The sequence below is a fragment of the Ochlerotatus camptorhynchus genome, unplaced genomic scaffold, assembly GCF_037179485.1.
Source record: "Ochlerotatus camptorhynchus isolate MF236.1 unplaced genomic scaffold, CSIRO-AGI_Acam_v1.1 ptg000498l, whole genome shotgun sequence".
Classification (NCBI taxonomy): domain Eukaryota; kingdom Metazoa; phylum Arthropoda; class Insecta; order Diptera; family Culicidae; genus Ochlerotatus; species Ochlerotatus camptorhynchus.
The window spans coordinates 1,283,073-1,300,941 of record NW_027040983.1 but is presented as its reverse complement, the minus strand read 5'-3'; the positions used below and the strand labels follow the sequence as shown (position 1 = coordinate 1,300,941).

At 40.5% G+C, this 17,869-nt stretch overlaps 1 protein-coding gene across 1 annotated transcript in view; it reads left to right on the top strand.

Moving 5' to 3' along the window:
* The window catches only part of LOC135712635 (unconventional myosin-Ia), a 99,657-nt gene that overhangs the window by 46,428 nt on the left and 35,360 nt on the right, over positions 1 to 17,869 (top strand). The window contains exons 16-18 of the mRNA XM_065235591.1: positions 42 to 422; positions 483 to 635; positions 995 to 1,054. Coding sequence (XP_065091663.1) covers positions 42 to 422; positions 483 to 635; positions 995 to 1,054 — 594 coding nt within the window. The remainder of the gene's footprint in view (positions 1 to 41; positions 423 to 482; positions 636 to 994; positions 1,055 to 17,869) is intronic.

The following is a 17,869-nucleotide window of genomic DNA, read 5'->3' as shown; positions in this document are numbered from 1 at the left end:
CCTATATTCGTAGCTTCAATCTGATCCTACCGTTGTTTTAGACCCGTGAATTCCTGCTCACCCTGCTGCTGCGGTTACCGCACGACAACATGAGCCCTATCTGCAACGATTGGCCAACGGCACCGTCGGTCCTGGCCGAGACGTCCCAACTGCTGCGGAACATTTTCCACCGCTGGCGGTGCTACAAGTATCGAAAGTCATTCGATCAGCCGGCTCGGAACCGAATGCGCGAAAAGGTCACTGCCAGTATTATCTTCAAGGACCGGAAGATCTCCTACCCCCGTACGGTCGCCCATCCCTTCCACGGGGACTACATCCGGTTGCGGCAGAACATCCAATGGAAACGGGTCAGCTGCGAGCACAACGATCAGTACGTGGTATTTGCCGACATCATCAACAAGATTGCCCGATCGAGCGGGAAGGTTTGTTTGCACTCTCTAAGCAATTCGCGTGGATTGATTCCATTAATTCACTGATTCCAGTTCATCCCAATCCTGTTGGTGATTTCGACCAACTCGATGCTGCTGTTGGATCAGAAAACCATGCAAATCAAGTACCGGATACCGGCGTCGGAGATCTACCGCATGTCGCTCAGTCCGTACTTTGATGACATCGCTGTGATTCACATACGAGCGGTAAGTACTGGAGGCCGGTTGCTCGGTCTTAGCGAGTGGTAGAATTCTTAAGGTAGCGTTAGCGCGGAATTGGTTGAACCAAGTATGATGTAGTCGGTTCAAAAGCTATATAAAAAAAAAAACCAAGTGCACCACCCCATCCCGTTTTTCTAATGGTAGTATCTTTGGTGTGCTTGTTTCTTTCTTTAAACCCGTTCGATCCTCCCGCGCGCATCCATGCATCCGTGCAACCGTGGAATGTACATGCTTAAATTGCGTCACCGCATCCTGGATGTCACGAACAAAAAACACCACCGTCCTCGCTTTGGCCGTTCCTTTTATGACTGTGTTTGTGTGTGTGTTTGAGCACCTTCCCGTAGGATAATTACAGCTCGAATATGTCGGACCGGTCGGAATCGCCCACCGGGTGCTTGTTTCAGGTAAATTTCGATCGATAGTTGTTTTTTTTATTAAGCGAGAGTGCGTGGATACCTTGAACTTTTAACATGACCTTTTTTGTTGGTCGTTTAGAAACGTCATTGAATCCGGGACAGTCAGTGTGGTGGTTTCTATTGGATTGGGTGTGCCCATTTATAAACAATCGCAAATCCCTTATGGAGGTCAATAAGTGTTACAGGAGTTTGAACGAGGGCTTGTTAGTGGGGGAAGATGAAGCCACAGGATACGTTTGGCTGACTGAATACGGTAACAATACATCATTTATAATCAGATAGATCTCACCAAATTCCGCGTCTGATGTTTTTTTTTTGCGCCCAGAAAAGTTTTCGACAATTTCACGTGTGTTCAAAGATGCTGTGTTCGAGGACAAACCAGTAGTATAAATTGTTTGTTCTCGAACACAGCATCCTTTAACATAGGTAGGTACGTGAAATTGTTGAAAACTTTTGCGGGTGCGAAAAAATCATCAGCCAACCTTTCAAAAGTACAAAACTGACAATTGTAAACAGATTGTTATTTTTATATAAGAAGACAGCTAACACTCTAATGGTGGGCGTTGGCCAAATTTGGATTTTTCAGATATAATCCTTAATAGGACCTAGATTATTTAATACTCTAGTAACCTCAAGTCCGTGCTCTGAAACAATGTTTCATTGTGAGTGATTAATCAACACTCCAAGGGGTAAAATATCAAATTTGGGGTGAATTTGAAAGAAAGGGAACTTGGAGTGTAGAGCGCACTGCCCACTGGACGATTCTGAAGCCTGGTTAAGTGAGTGGGGTATGGGTTTATTTGATTGAACGTCATTTCCAATGTATATATTGATACATTCAAACCATTGGCATTTGAGATAAGACAGAGATAGGATGCGGTGGGCCCGCTTAGGGGAAGCGTAACCCATGTTATGGTTTCCATTTATTAAATAGTTCAGATAGGCTGGAAATGACATGTTCATAGTGAGAAAATGTACCATATGGGGTCCGTTCACTGATCAAAATCAGATTCACATCGTCAGACCCTGCCCAAGAATAAGGGGATTGACGATGACTTGTCAAGTTTTATTTTGAATTTGCGTTTTGCATTTAATACTCTAGTAAATCTTGCGTCCGTGCTCATTCACAACAGTGTGAGGTGTCAATACTCACTGGGTCATATGTCTTAGACCAGTTCCAGATTAGTTTGCTATTAATATCTTCTGCATCGCAGTTCGCGATAGATTCCTAAATATGGGTTCCCTTTTCCGACCATAATAGTGTGAGGGAAGGGGGTGAGTTCTGGATCAACAGTGGAGGGGGGCCCATCGGCGTTTGTGGGCAGACCGTCGAAGGCCCGTTCCTCACGGATCGGAGGCTGCTCACGCAGGCCAACACCATCTTCGTGTAGGTGGAAGTTTCCCCTATCCGATGATGGTGTTGGTTTGCGTGGGTGGCCTTCGCTTTGTGAGTGGGGGGCTTTGGAGCGGTTTGTTTACGGATGCTGACGGGCTCTTTTCTATTGTTGATCCAGAGTTCAACGTTGCGATATGAGAGCGAATAGAAGCAAATAAATAGGGAAGACAACACCATGACCCAAATAAGTAACCAATGCATGCGGCCCACACTTAACTTGTTCTTTTTCTTTCTTTCTTCCTATCATGTACTAATATTAACTGCCTGAGGACAAATGGGAACACGACCAGAAGATCAATAGAAGAAAAAGAAAATTCGAACAAGAAAAGAAGAATTAAACTTGCACCGGCAAGAGGAAGCAGACAGAAAGGATCATGCCGGTTGGAGACAGCCAATGTATACTGGACGAAGCTTGTATCTAGGAAAAGTCGTATGTGCAGGAAACCGTAAGTAGGATAAGAATCGTAAAAGGTGTGTGCTTGCTTGATAAGATCCTTACTTTACTTTAAATACACGGTAGGAATCGAATATCCATTTATGATAAAGGTTTTGCCGATTTTTCAGTGGGAGTGGCAATACTCATTGATGAGTGATTTATCGTACCCATTTATTAGTAACTGTTAGGAGCTAATGATTAATTGATTTACCTATTTTAGAATTACCTATACTTCACATCAGAACCTCATTTCCTTCAATTACTACTCCGTCGCAGCACACACCTTATATGGATCGCTAACCTTTATTTAGTTTCAGCATTTTCGACATTATAATCAAAAGGTGAGTTTTAAAAGTATAATTACCAGAACCTGGACGGACACGAGCCTACCCAGGGGAGGACCCGGATACGACCACCCATGTGTGTCTAGAGTATCGCACGAGCTGACGAGTGCAACGGGAAGGACAGTAGGTGTATAGACTAGGGGGTTGGTCCCTAGATAAGCCTTCTTAGCGGAAGGCACAGCCTATGCACTGAACAATTACAATTACAATTACAAGAAGACAGCTAACACTCTAATGAAATACATATTTTCATCAAATTATATTAACCCTCCGTTACTCGCGCTGTTGTACTTTGTACAACACGCATGAGTTTTCCGTTGCCATTTTGTTGCTGAGTTACCAATCGATCTGAAACCTACGAGTATTCCTCAAAAAACTTGTTTTGTTCTATACAAGCTAAACATTGATTACAGTAAACACCCAAAAAATGCGGATAATAGGGAAAATGTAAATAGAAACCGCGTAAACTGTGACCATACTACGTGGGATTTGACTTAATTGATTACAACATGGAATATATCGAGATCCTGACCATATAGACTGTTACTGTCTCGGACAAAGTTGTTCAGTCGATCATAGCCTTGTCGCTGGTGGATAGTAGTTCAGAATTTTCTCACTACGTAGCGCTAGTATACATGTGAAATTCTTGTATGTGATATATCTCGAGTTCCCGACCAGATAGAAAGGTACTGTCTTCGGCATAGTTGTTCAGGAGGTCAAGGCCTTTTCGCAGGTGGGCACTTCCCGGCGCTACTATACATGTGAAATTCTCGCATATAAAATATCTCTAGATCCTGACCAGATAGAAAGTAAATGTATTCGGCAAAGTTTTTCAGGAAGTCAAGATCTTTTTGTTGAGTGACAATTATAGTTCAGAATTTTCGCAATATGCGGCGCTAGTATATACGTGCCTTTCTCGTATATTCAGCTTGAGATCTTGATCAGATTTGATAACTGAAAATGTGGTTGAATAAGCAGCCAACATAACAAAAATTATAACAAAAAATTACTCTGTGGATATCACAAAAATAACTGATTTAGTTATCACCGAAAACATCCTGATAACACATCCTGTGATCCATGCAAATATTTTCAACAAATTTTAAATTATTTTATCGATTTGGTATTAAAGCCTTACGCAGATAACTGAGACATGCTTGGCAGTGTGTTTTTTCTTACCATGCGAATAATATTTGAAGTTTTAAAGTAACCTTCCATCATTTCATATTCTTTCATGATAACAACAAACTGATAACACAATTAGTCGATGTTGATAACTAAATTAGTTATGCGATTACAACTGAAAACAAAATGATATCTGGAATAACAAGATTTGTTTTCAAGATGATATCAGGTTGGTATTTTACTTTGCTCGGGTAACCTACACTCCCGATCATAAGCTTAAATACACCCCCAAAATACATGCAAATGTGTTTTGTTTAAAGCTCTCTCATTTAACGTCCAATTATTGATCTTCTTAGGTTACTTGAATTATATACATGGTATAGCATAAGGGTTCTACCACAGGCAAACAGACATAACTCTCGCAAGTTGTTCATCGAACAAGCCTTTAACGGACAATTTAAAAGTATCGTAGTTGGTAGTACCGCCACCTGTGGCGCGCATAGTCAATTCCCTTGCGTTTGACGTTTACACACTACCGCCATCTATTCAGTGTAGTGCCCACCACATTGTACTCAACAGATGACGGTAATGTTTTAGCGACGATGTTCTACAGTGAGAAATATTCTATGTGTTATGTCTGTTTGTCTGTAATCATACTGACCGATTTTTACGGAAGATTGGCACATCACTTTGATTTCAATAGCATCATGTTAAAAACTGGATTTTGTTAAGGTTTCTAGATTTTTCCAGATTTTATATTAATTGGTCCAGTTTTTTTTAAGACCAGGCAACGCTGTTTGTTGTTAACATTGCAAAAGTCCGTGGTGGGACTAATCTTAACAAATCTGCTTAATCTAATATTTTTATAGTCATTGTTGCAGTATATACATTCACCCCACGCAGATGATTCCCACGTGAAGTTCTTCAAAAATTTGTTTCTAAGGATAAAGAAAGAAACACTTCGAACTATGCAGAAACACGAAAAGTGAACCGTTCTTCTATGCGGATGAACTGGTGCACATGGTGATGAGTATTATAATGATTTGTGATGTAGGGGTCTTCGACGAAAGCCGCCACATGTGGTTAAACCAACTGACAGCTTTCGATAGTAAATATTTGATGAAATATTTCATTAGTTCACACACGGTCGATCACGTCAGAAGAATCTCAATCAGAGCACAGAGAACAGACATGGAGGCTCGAACAAAATTTCTCTGAAAACTTGTGTAAAGATTCCTATTCGACTTAAGCACCACTAACTACGACTTCCCCACTTAAAAAACCCTCTTTGACAACACGGTGGCGCTGGCGTTGCAAAACTTACACTAGACACTAAGTTGTTTGTAGCGCCAAGTGGCAATTTTCAACAGATAATTTATCGATACAAGCGCCCAATTGGTCGAAAGTGATAAATTTATAGAGGAAATCAGGAGATGCTAGCGCAACGTAACGGCAACGTTTCCACATAACTTTACACATGCACGGCGAATGAGAACGACCCAAATTTGAGTTTAGTTCACTCATAATCGCCAAAAGTGCAGGAACTCAGCGATGAGTAAATTTGCCTCATGTTTTCCCAGGATTTTCCAGGGAAAAATTCCCGAATTTGAGAAAAGTAAAGATTGGATTCACTCAGTCTACTGGTGCTACTCCGAGGCTGAATAAAATTTTCTTCAATGAGTAGTAGCTATACTGAAAATCCGAGAGATGTCGCCCCTTCAGTGGTAGGAAAATCATTTTTGCAGTATGGAGAATATCAGAAAATCCACGTTTTTTGACTAAACATGCTTTCACAGAAGGAAACAAATAAACGAGTGTTTACCTTATCACCATAGTAATGTACTCGTGCAATTTTTGTGCATCTTAAACTGCCCATTAAGACGATAATGAATAAAAACTGAAAATTCTCATGCATTTCCAAATGGTTTCCTACCATTCCCATACATTCGAAGTGACTGGCCCTCTGGATGTGGATGATGTCAAAAACAACAAAACATGATTAATTTCTTCATTTTCCGGCAGATTTTTTAGGTTTTCCACAGGAAACCATGAGACAAATTTTACTCATGGCTGAGTTCCTGCACTTTTGGCGATTATGAGTGAACTAAACTCAAATTTGGGTTGTTCTCATTCGCCGTGCAAGTTTCTGATTTTCATATAACCTATACACGCTATTTTGAGGCTACTCATTTTTGAGTCGAAAATCACTCAGTTCAGCCAAAAGGGAAGTTACCCAAAAATAGGTAAACATACTTTTAATCAAATTTGAGTACAGAACATCCATCCAATTGTGTGAACGGCGAATGTGAACAACCCAAATTTGGGTTTAGTTTACAAAAAATCGCCAAAAGTGCAGGAACGCAGCGATGAGTAAATTTGCCTCATGTTTTTCTGTAACTAACCTCAAAAATCTGTCCTCTCCAGGCGGGTTCGTATTGATGCGATTGGCTTGTGGTTAGTGAGATGAAATTTTTTGTTAGCTGTGAGAAATTTTTTGTTTGCTGTAAGAACTTTCATTCGTAAATAAAAATAAACAAAACGAAAACAACCCCTCCGCTTGCACGGTAAGAATCAAATATCCTTTTATGAGTAAAAGTTAACCCATCTCAATTACTTCAACTTCAATAACACTCATCAATGAGTGAAATATTTTAGCAATAATGAGTTGCTGCGAGACACCGACACATCTAAATCTCGATTTTAAATGGTCGCCCGAATAGAAATTTACATTAGCCCAACGTTTGATTTTGATGTCTACATCAGCATCGAAATCAAATGTATGTCTGATGTCAAACATTAGAAAACATTATGATTTAGTTGTATTTAAGCAACGTAACATGGTGTATACATCAGAAATTTTGGTACAAAATTTTGCCATTCTAATGTCGGTCTGACGTCAAAAATTTCAATCTATTGACATTAGAACCAAACGTTTCAAGGATGTTTTCAGATGTAAAAAACGTTAGAACTAAACGTTGTTCGGATGTTTTTAAATGTAAACGTTTTCTGATGTTTTCTAATGTAGATGTTTCCTGATGTTAGAACCAAACGTTTTTGGATGTTTTCAGATGTAAAAAACGTTAGAACTAAACGTTGTTCAGATGTTTTTATATGTAAATGTTTTCAGATGTTTTTTAATGTAGATGTTTCCTGATGTTAGAATCAAACGTTTTTCGGTTGTTTTCGGATGTAAAAAACGTTAGAACTAAACGTTGTTGGTATGTTTTTATATGTAAATGTATTCTGATGTTTTCTAACGTAGATGTTTCCTGATGCTAGAACCAAACGTTTTTTTGATGTTTTCGGATGTACACAACGTTAGAACTAAACGTGGTTCTGATGTTTTCAATTGTACTTCGTGTTTGTTGTTCTCTGATGTTTTCAGATGTACAAAACGTTTGAAGTAAACGTTGTTTGAATGTTTTCAAATGTATAAACATCTACATTTGAAAACATTCAAACAACGTTTCCTTTAAACGTTTTGTACATCTGAAAAAATCAGAGAACATGTTTTTAGATATACAGAACACTAGAATCTTACTTTTCAAATGCTTTCAATTATATTTACAACACATTAGAATTAGAAACATGATCGTGTAAACACTACACACCATAATTGTTAGATAACATCATAAAAATGCGTACATAATAGTCAATGCTGAAGCTCCCGTTTCCCACCAGTCAGTTAACTGACCTTAGCTAACCTAATATCATTGCGGCAACTCTCTATGCGGCAGGGGAACTATGCCATTAGCGCGCTAAGAGTTGTTAGACCACTGACATAGGCGCCAATTTGTAGGTGACGAGGCACTTGGTGACATTACAGCGAGCTTGACGATTGTTGCAGCATTTTTTTTAGCAAACTACCAGTTAAGGTTTGTAGTGTTTACAAGATCATGTTTCTAGCTGTAATGCTTTGTACAATTGAAAGCATTGGAAAAGTTAATTCTCATGTTTTGCACAACCGAAACCATCAGAAAACATAAAATTGTACAAAAAAAGTCATCCATTCTGGTAGATTATCTCTTAAATGCATACAGAATAGCCATTGCTTAAGCTCCCGTTTCCCACCAGTCAGTTAACTGACCTTAGCTAACCTAATATCATTGTGGCAACTCTCTATGCGGCAGGGGAACTATGCCATTAGCACGCTAAGAGTTATTAGACCACTGACATAGGCGCCAATTTGTAGGTGACGAGGCACTTGGTGACATTACAGCGAGCTTAGCGATTGTTATAGCATTTTTGAGTAAACTACCAGACAATCATGACAATGTGATAGCTGCGCCTCCAGATCTCCCTTTAAATGGACCCGCTGTGCCAATTTGCCAATAATGCAAGACACTTTGGACGGGGTTGCTGGCTTGTTTGGTCCACTGTTACAAGTGGCAAGCCTTCCCCTTCACGGATCGCTCCAAAAATTGCTGCCTGTTCCACAGATGATCCAAAAATGCGGAAAGTTTTGGGCTGCCTTATTGACGAACTGCAAATATATAATAAACAAAATTATTGTGCACGAAAAATATGACAATAGACAATGCTCGAGAAGCACTGGGAGTTTTCGAACGACGCGTGCTTAGGACCATCTTTGGCAGGGTATATGAAGTGTATGTGTATGGAGGAGAAGAATGAACCACGAACTGGCGTAACTTTATGGCGAACCCAATATCCAGAAAGTCGCTAAAGGTGGAAGGGTACAATGGGCGGGACACGTTGTAAGAATGCCGGACAACAATCCCGCAAAAATTGTGTTTTCCTCAAATCCGGCCGGTACAAGACGCAGAGAAGCACAGCGTGCTAGGTGGTTAGACCAAGTGGAGCAAGATGTAGGAAGTGTGGGACGCTCGAGAAATTAATTATATGATTTGAGTAGTAGCTATGCTGAAGATCCGAGAGATGTCGTCCCTTCAGTGGTAGGAAAATCATTTTTGCAGTATGAAGAATATCAGAAAATCCACGATTTGTGACTAAATCAAGAGCAAATTTTCATTACGTCGAATGTAACAAAGGTAAACAAAGTCGAGCTATCAGTGTCAATCGATGCTCCTGCTATTACACTATATACTGTCCGAATATAGGATCACATCCCATTTTTAAATTTATTTGCCAGTCAAATTGCTTTTTGACGTAATCACCTTCCGATCAAAATAGTTTTCGATGTTACTTACGTCACCCGATTTCTATGGACATACCGTTTGCCTTAAGTAACAGCACTGAGAAACCCGTGAAAAGTGTACTTTCGTCGTTTCGCTTTCTCATTATTAAAGTGAATAAATCGAACTGTTTGTTGCTAAGATGATTTCGGTGGTCCTAAAATGATGAATGGGCTGCACGTAAGGAGACATAATTGATAATTCTCCCGAATATCCTGGTAAATGCACTTTGACTTAAGTAACAATAGGGGCCACCAAACGACGTATAAGAACTAGCTAGCGATTTGCCTTTGTATGATTAAAACCCGGCTAAATATGTTAAACATTGCTATCACTATGAGATTATATGTGTTTAATTGGAAATAGGAATAACTTTTCGGTCATCAAAACAAAACTTTATTTTTCTCGGATCGGTGCGAATGTTACTTACGACATAATGAAAATTTGCTCTTGAAATATGCTTTCACAGAAGGAAACAAATAAACCAGTGTTTACCTTACACGCAGAAAAATATATTTTAAACGTAATAATATTTGACGTAAAATCAATAAGAATTTCATTTTGTTTTGGCTGCAAAAAGAAATCATTATTGTAGTTCAGCTTCGAACCTGTTCGGATACGGTTGTGTATAAGTTTATTTCTGTTTTGTGCGTGCGTTCGCTGATTTTGCCAGATTAGCGCTGGCACTCTGCCTCCCGGACGGTTATACGTGTGTGATTGGTGGTTTTCTCGCTTTCCGAGAAGTTTTGGAATCGAAAAAGAAAACGTGATGCATCATGTTTGCAGGCATCAGAAGAAGTGTCGCTATCTGCGTTGTTTGTTTTTTTTTTCTTCGCTTGTGCTCCCGGTACAGAAATTTGTGGCGTCGCGTGTGATAGTTTTTGATTTCAGTTTGTTTACGCGTTGTATGATTTTGTGAGCGGTCGCTTCGTGTTCGCGTCATGGAGCAATCGACTACATTTGACCAGAGAATTGATCCCCGTAGGGCGGGTCTATGATCGGAGCTACTACACCAAGCGTGACATAGCTGCTTGCAAGGGATTCAGTTGGACTGATTTGGTGAGATTGTTCCATTTTTCTACTTTTGTCTATTTAAACTTAATTTCTATGAATGCGTATCGTTTGGAATCATTTGATTCGGATGAGACTCTTAACTTTTATTTGTTTACATTGTGTTTCAATTGGTATTCTTAAGAACTTCATAAAATAAGGTTTCAATATTTAAATTGAGCAGATCGACTAGCCTGGTGGCTGCCGCTTTTGCTTACTGAGAAGAAGACCGTCGGGCATCCACATTGTAAAGATTCCCTATTTTCAGCTTTTTTACAGGCTGGAGTTGTTGTTTGAACCATTTAGTTTATCAATTTAATTTATCTGTATAACAATTATTCACAAGCATTCTTCCAGGTCAATTCAAGAATAGTTTGATGATGATAAATCTTCCTAATATTCACATTACAGTTATGACCCGATCCTGTCAATCTCTCCGCGCATCAGACTGTTATTTTTCAATAATTCCACATAATTGTAATTTCATACCTTCCTCCTTCAAGATGAATGTTTAAGATACGCATACTTTGCTAGCTGACAAAATGGGGTCATTGCTGTATAATTATTCTCTTTTTGCAGCCTTCATTCAGACTGGATCTATTGATTTAAATTATTTGAGTTTTCTTCCAGCTCTTTGATGACGGAACATCACTAGATTTATACTGTAATGATTCACTCTTACAGCTTTCACCCTGGTTTTGTCTGTTGATTTGATTTGTTTGAATTGGTTTTCAGCTCCTTGGTGTTGGCAGTCGCGGGCGATCAATTTTGCTCATGCTCATGCTCTAAGTTCATTTTCAGCATTTCGATGATGGAACGTCTTCAGATTTATATTATAAGGGGGCTTATTACGGATGTCACATCACGGTGAAAAGTTGTCACTTGTCGTCACGGTGAAGTGATTCCCATTTGATTTGTACGGTAATCACGGCTCTTATTCTGAGTATCACTTTCTTATCACCGTGTAGTGACACTCGTAATAAGGCCCAATGATACACCATTTGGTTTTGGCTTCGGGCAAATCCAAGTATAATGCATGATAACACTGATTCATTTAAAACCATGGTCGCATCACTTATCAAGGTGAATCCTGATCCAACGAACCCAACTTACTAACAAAATCTCCTTTTCTGTGTCTTTTGTTGGAAATTTCAGGGTTACATCTTCCTTATTGGGAGCTGAGGAGACATAGAGCTGCATCATATTGTATGTAAAATAATTATTATTTTCATTGCGGAATACCAGTTTTTTTATCCATATAAATGTATTTTCATTATTACGTATTTTAATGTTCTGATATATTTCATTTCTCCATTACATATGTTTACTATATATATAAATAAATACTGGGTTGGGAGGGAGCATCAGGGTATCATTTGACCTGAAACTGGACGATTGGAGTGGTATGACAACCGGAGTCTAGGAGGGAATAAACACTATCATTTTCTTTATCCTACCGATTCGATTGTGATGGTGTGAATTCTACTCCAACAGTTTCAGTGAGATTGACGCGCCCTTCTTAACAAACCATCCTGTAGGAAGCTTAATAAGTATTGCGAATTGCGTTATTCGATTTGTTGGATCGTATCGTTGGAAGGAGATTCTTAAATTCCCGTGGATTTCGCGTAAGTGTCTCTGCTTACGGGTCCACCCCACCGTTTTTGGCCCTTCATACAGCGATATTGTGAATTCAGATCGGTAGCTCAAATTGATCTTGCTATTAAGTGGAGCTGCATACAAGACAAGATCTTCGAAGGGATGGTGGCTACCTTACATACATACATACATACAAAAAGAAATCATTATTGTTTCAACAATCCAGTATTTTTGTTCCTCAAAACCCATGGATTGTTAAATCAAAAAGAAAATCTTTTCGAATTTACAAGAGCTTTCATGGTTTTGACGTAAGCTGTCAAATTTGGCAGCTGGGTCATCAACAAAAATATGTTTGTTTTTAAAAGAGATTTCTTGTTGATGCAATCATATTTATTTTATGAAGTCTGACAATTCACGCAGTAGAAATAAAAATATGTTTATTGAATCAAAAATTCGGAGTGATTTGAGATTTGGGCGTAATTACTTTTGAAAACAAACACGTCAATAACTAATTTCTCTTGAATAAAAGCTCAATCTCACAAACAAACTATACCAAATAATAGAGGAATCATTCCTCTACCTCATAGTGTTATTACTTTTCGGGATTGAGCTTTTATTCGCGAGAAATCGGTGATTGACGTATTTGTTTACAAATGCAATTACGCCCAAATCTCAAATCACTCCGGAAATAATAAGGCAATTTTTTTTATGTTTTGTTTTCTTTTTCACTGATCATCCTTCGGAAGGGAAATAAAGCCGTTGGTCCCCAGTTAATTAGCTGATGGGTCGATATGTAGGGTCCAGGTGTGGGAGCTGCCTTCCTGGCGTCAGGAGCATTGGTACTCAGTACGGAAAACAAGATCGACGGAAAAAAAATCAAGGAAAAAAATTGATTATATTTAGCAACTGCAGCTCAAACTGCAGCATACTTACTTACCTCAAGTCTCAAGATTTTCTGAAATTTTGCACTTATTTCCCGAAATTCACAAGTTTTGTTATTGTTTACATTTTTTTCCGGGTGAAAACGAGGGAATGGTTGGTAGTTATTTTTGCATTCATGACCCGGGGAACGGACACAGCAAATAAATGCTAAATTAAAATGAACTATTGTTGGATTAATAATAGAATATTGTTATTTTTACAATAGTTGCAGTTGAAAAGTGGCTTATTAAAACAAAAAGAATCCTATTTTGAATTTATATGAATAAGTATTATTGAAACAACAAAATGCAATATAATTTCAACCGGAATTGTTTGTTTAAATACAACTAAAGTTTTGTTTGGTTCAATGCAAACAATTTTCTGTCCGTGTATCACTATAGTAATGTACTCGTGCAATTTTTGGGCACCTAAAACTGCCCATAAAGACGATAATGAATAAAAACTGGAAATTTTCATGCATTTCCAAATGGTTTCCCACCATTCCCATACATTCGAAGTGACTGGCCCTCTGGATGAGGATGATGTCAAAAACAACAAAACATGATTAATTGGAGACAAGCAGCCAGGGACCGAGTTAGTTGGCACAACTTTGTTATACAGGTCAAATCTTGAGGGACATCGGACCAGCAAAAGTAAAGTATCTTATACGTTGGCCAAATTGTTATCCGAACTGCTTAAAAATTCGAAGAAATAGTTATTGAATAGTACAGAATTCTAAATTGATGTTATTTATGAAAAATTTACATTAGAATTGTGCTTTCTTAAATCTCAGTCTTTCCCTGATTGCAAACCACACTTTAAATTTTATATAAACTTGTGGCCCATTTTGTGTACCATCATAATGCTTGATGAAACTTATTCCGCCCGGAAACATGTTTTTTCGGAATTATGAAGTCATTATACGTTATGATGACATTTTGTATTTTTAAGTTACAAGAGGACGTTGCAAAGGATGAGTTTGACGTATAAAACCTGGGCATTTAATTTTCAGAGAGTCACAATCAGCGAATTCATTAAATCAAGAGCAAATTTTCATTACGTCGAATGTAACAAAGGTAAACAAAGTCGAGCTATCAGTGTCAATCGATTCTCCTGCTATTACACTATATACTGTCCGAATATAGGATCAAATCCAATTTTTTTAATTTATTTACCAGTCAAATTGCTTTTTGACGTAATCACCTTCCGATCAAAATAGTTTTCGATGTTACTTACGTCACCCGATTTCTATGGACATGCCGTTTGCCTTAAGTAACAGCACTGAGAAACCCGTGAAAAGTGTACTTTCGTCGTTTCGCTTTCTCATTATTAAAGTGAATAAATCGAACTGTTTGTTGCTAATATGATTTCGGTGGTCCTAAAATGATGAATGGGCTGCACGTAAGGAGACGTAATTGATAATTCTCCCGAAAATCCTGGTAAATACACTTTGACTTAAGTAACAATAGGGGCCACCAAACGACGTATAATAACTTTTGACTCAAAAACCAGTATTTTTTAGCATGAAAGCTAGCGATTTGCATTTGTATGATTAAAACCCTGCTAAATATGTTAAACATTGCTATCACTATGAGATTATATGTGTTTACTTGGAAATAGGAATAACTTTTCGGTCATCAAAACAAAACTTTATTTTTCTCGGATTGGTGCGAATGTTACTTACGACATAATGAAAATTTGCTCTTGAAATCACTTATGGCTGTACACAGCAAAAAAAAATGTAATATCGATCAACGTAATTCAAGCTGATGTATGAAATAATGATGTAATAGCAAGAAGCAGATACAATAATAGCAACAATCAATACGAAACTAACGATTTTAAATGGGCTGAATACTTGACTAGCCTATTGGTCCCAAGCAAACGATTAACGTACCCCATTCTAGTCAAAATTCTAGTACTTCACAATGTTTGTTTTGATTCGCTATGAAAGTTTGACAGATAAAATGAGGGGTTAGTGGATTTTCCTATGTTTCGAGGGGTGAATCGATTAGCTTGGGACCGAAGATAGTACCAGAGCTGAGCCAAAAAGTTGAGCACGTTTCTTCGGGACCTACTAGTTTCCCCATCGGGATCCGTATTCGGTTTCCCCATCGGGATCCGTATTCGGTTTCCCCATCAGGATACGTATTCGGAATCCCCATCGGGATCCTTCTACGGAATCCCAATCGGGATCCGTATTGGATTTCCCCATTGGGACCCGTATTTGGTTTCCCCATCGAGATATGTATTCGGTTTCCCCATCAGGATTCGTATTCGGTTTCCCCATCGGGATCCGTCTATGAAATCCCCATCAAGACCCGTATTCGGTTTCCCCATCGGGATCCGTATTCGGGTTCCCCATTGGAATTCGTATTCGGTTTCCCCATCGGGATCCGTCTACGGAATCCCCATCAAGACCCGTATTCGGTTTCCCCATCGGGATTCGTATTCGGTTTCCCCATCGGGATCCGTATTCGGTTCCCCCGTCGGGATCCGTATTCGGTTTCCCCATCGGGATTCGTATTTGGTTTCCCCATCGGAATCCGTCTATGAAATCGCCATCAAGACCCGTATTCGGTTTCCCCATCGGGATCCGTATTCGGGTTCCCCATTGAAATTCGTATTCGGTTTCCCCATCGGGATCCGTCTACGGAATCCCCATCAAGACCCGTATTCGGTTTCCCCATCGGGATTCGTATTCGGTTTCCCCATTGGAATTCGTATTCGGTTTCCCCATCGGGATCCGGCTACGGAATCCCCATCAAGACCCGTATTCGGTTTCCCCATCGGGATTCGTATTCGGTTTCCCCATCGGGATCCTTATTCGGTTTCCCAATCGGGATCCGTATTCGGTTTCCCCATCAAGATCCGTATTCGGTTTCCCCATCGGGATTCGTATTCGGTTTCCCCATTGGGATCCGTATTCGGTTTCCCCATCGGGATCCGTATTCGGTTTTCCCATCGAGATCCTTTTACGGAAACCCAATCCCGACTCGTATTGGATTTCCCCATTGGGACCCGTATTCGGTTTCCCCATCGAGATCCGTATTCGGTTTCCCCATCGGGATTCGTATTCGGTTTCCCCATCGGGATCCTTATTCGGTTTCCCCATCGAGATCCGTATTCGGTTTCCCCATCGGGATTCGTATTCGGTTTCCCCATCGGGATCCGTCTATGAAATCCCCATCAAGACCCGTATTCGGTTTCCCCATCGGGATCCGTATTCGGGTTCCCCATTGGAATTCGTATTCGGTTTCCCCATCGGGATCCGTCTACGAAATCCCCATCAAGACCCGTATTCGGGTTCCCCATCGGGATCCGTATTCGGGTTCCCCATTGGAATTCGTATTCGGTTTCCCCATCGGGATCCGTCTACGGAATCCCCATCAAGACCCGTATTCGGTTTCCCCATCGGGATTCGTATTCGGTTTCCCCATCGGGATCCTTATTCGGTTTCCCAATCGGGATCCGTATTCGGTTTCCCCATCAAGACCCGTATTCGGTTTCCCCATCGGGATTCGTATTCGGTTTCCCCATTGGGATCCGTATTCGGTTTTCCCATCGAGATCCTTTTACGGAATCCCAATCCGGACTCGTATTGGATTTCCCCATTGGGACCCGTATTCGGTTTCCCCATCGAGATCCGTATTCGGTTTCCCCATCGGGATTCGTATTCGGTTTCCCCATCGGGATCCTTATTCGGTTTCCCCATCGGGATCCGTATTCGGTTTCCCCATCGGGATCCGTATTCGGGTTCCCCATTGGAATTCGTATTCGGTTTCCCCATCGGGATCCGTCTATGAAATCCCCATCAAGACCCGTATTCGGTTTCCCCATCGGGATTCGTATTCGGTTTCCCCATTGGGATCCGTATTCGGAATCCCCCTCGGAATCCCCATCGGGATCCGTATTCGGTTTTCCCATCGAGATCCTTTTACGGAATCCCAATCCGGACTCGTATTGGATTTCCCCATTGGGACCCGTATTCGGTTTCCCCATCGAGATCCGTATTCGGTTTCCCCATCGGGATTCGTATTCGGTTTCCCCATCGGGATCCGTCTATGAAATCCCCATCAAGACCCGTATTCGGTTTCCCCATCGGGATCCGTATTCGGGTTCCCCATTGGAATTCGTATTCGGTTTCCCCATCGGGATCCGTCTACGGAATCCCCATCGGATCCGTATTCGGTTTCCCCATCGGGATCCGTATACGGTTTCCCCATCAAGACCCGTATTCGGTTTCCCCATCGGGATTCGTATTCGGTTTCCCCATTGGGATCCATATTCGGAATCCCCATCGGGACCCGTATTCGGTTTTCCCATCGAGATCCTTTTACGGAATCCCAATCCGGACTCGTATTGGATTTCCCCATTGGGACCCGTATTCGGTTTCCCCATCGAGATCCGTATTCGGTTTCCCCATCGGGATTCGTATTCGGTTTCCCCATCGGGATTCGTCTATGAAATCCCCATCAAGACCCGTATTCGGTTTCCCCATCGGGATCCGTATTCGGGTTCCCCATTGGAATTCGTATTCGGTTTCCCCATCGGGATCCGTCTACGGAATCCCCATCAAGACCCGTATTCGGTTTCCCCATCGGGATTCGTATTCGGTTTCCTCATCGGGATCCTTATTCGGTTTCCCCATCGGGATCCGTATTCGGTTTCCCCATCGGGATCCGTATTCGATTTCCCCATCGGGATCCGTATTCGGTTTTCCCATCGAGATCCTTTTACGGAATCCCAATCCGGACTCGTATTCGGTTTCCCCATCGGGAT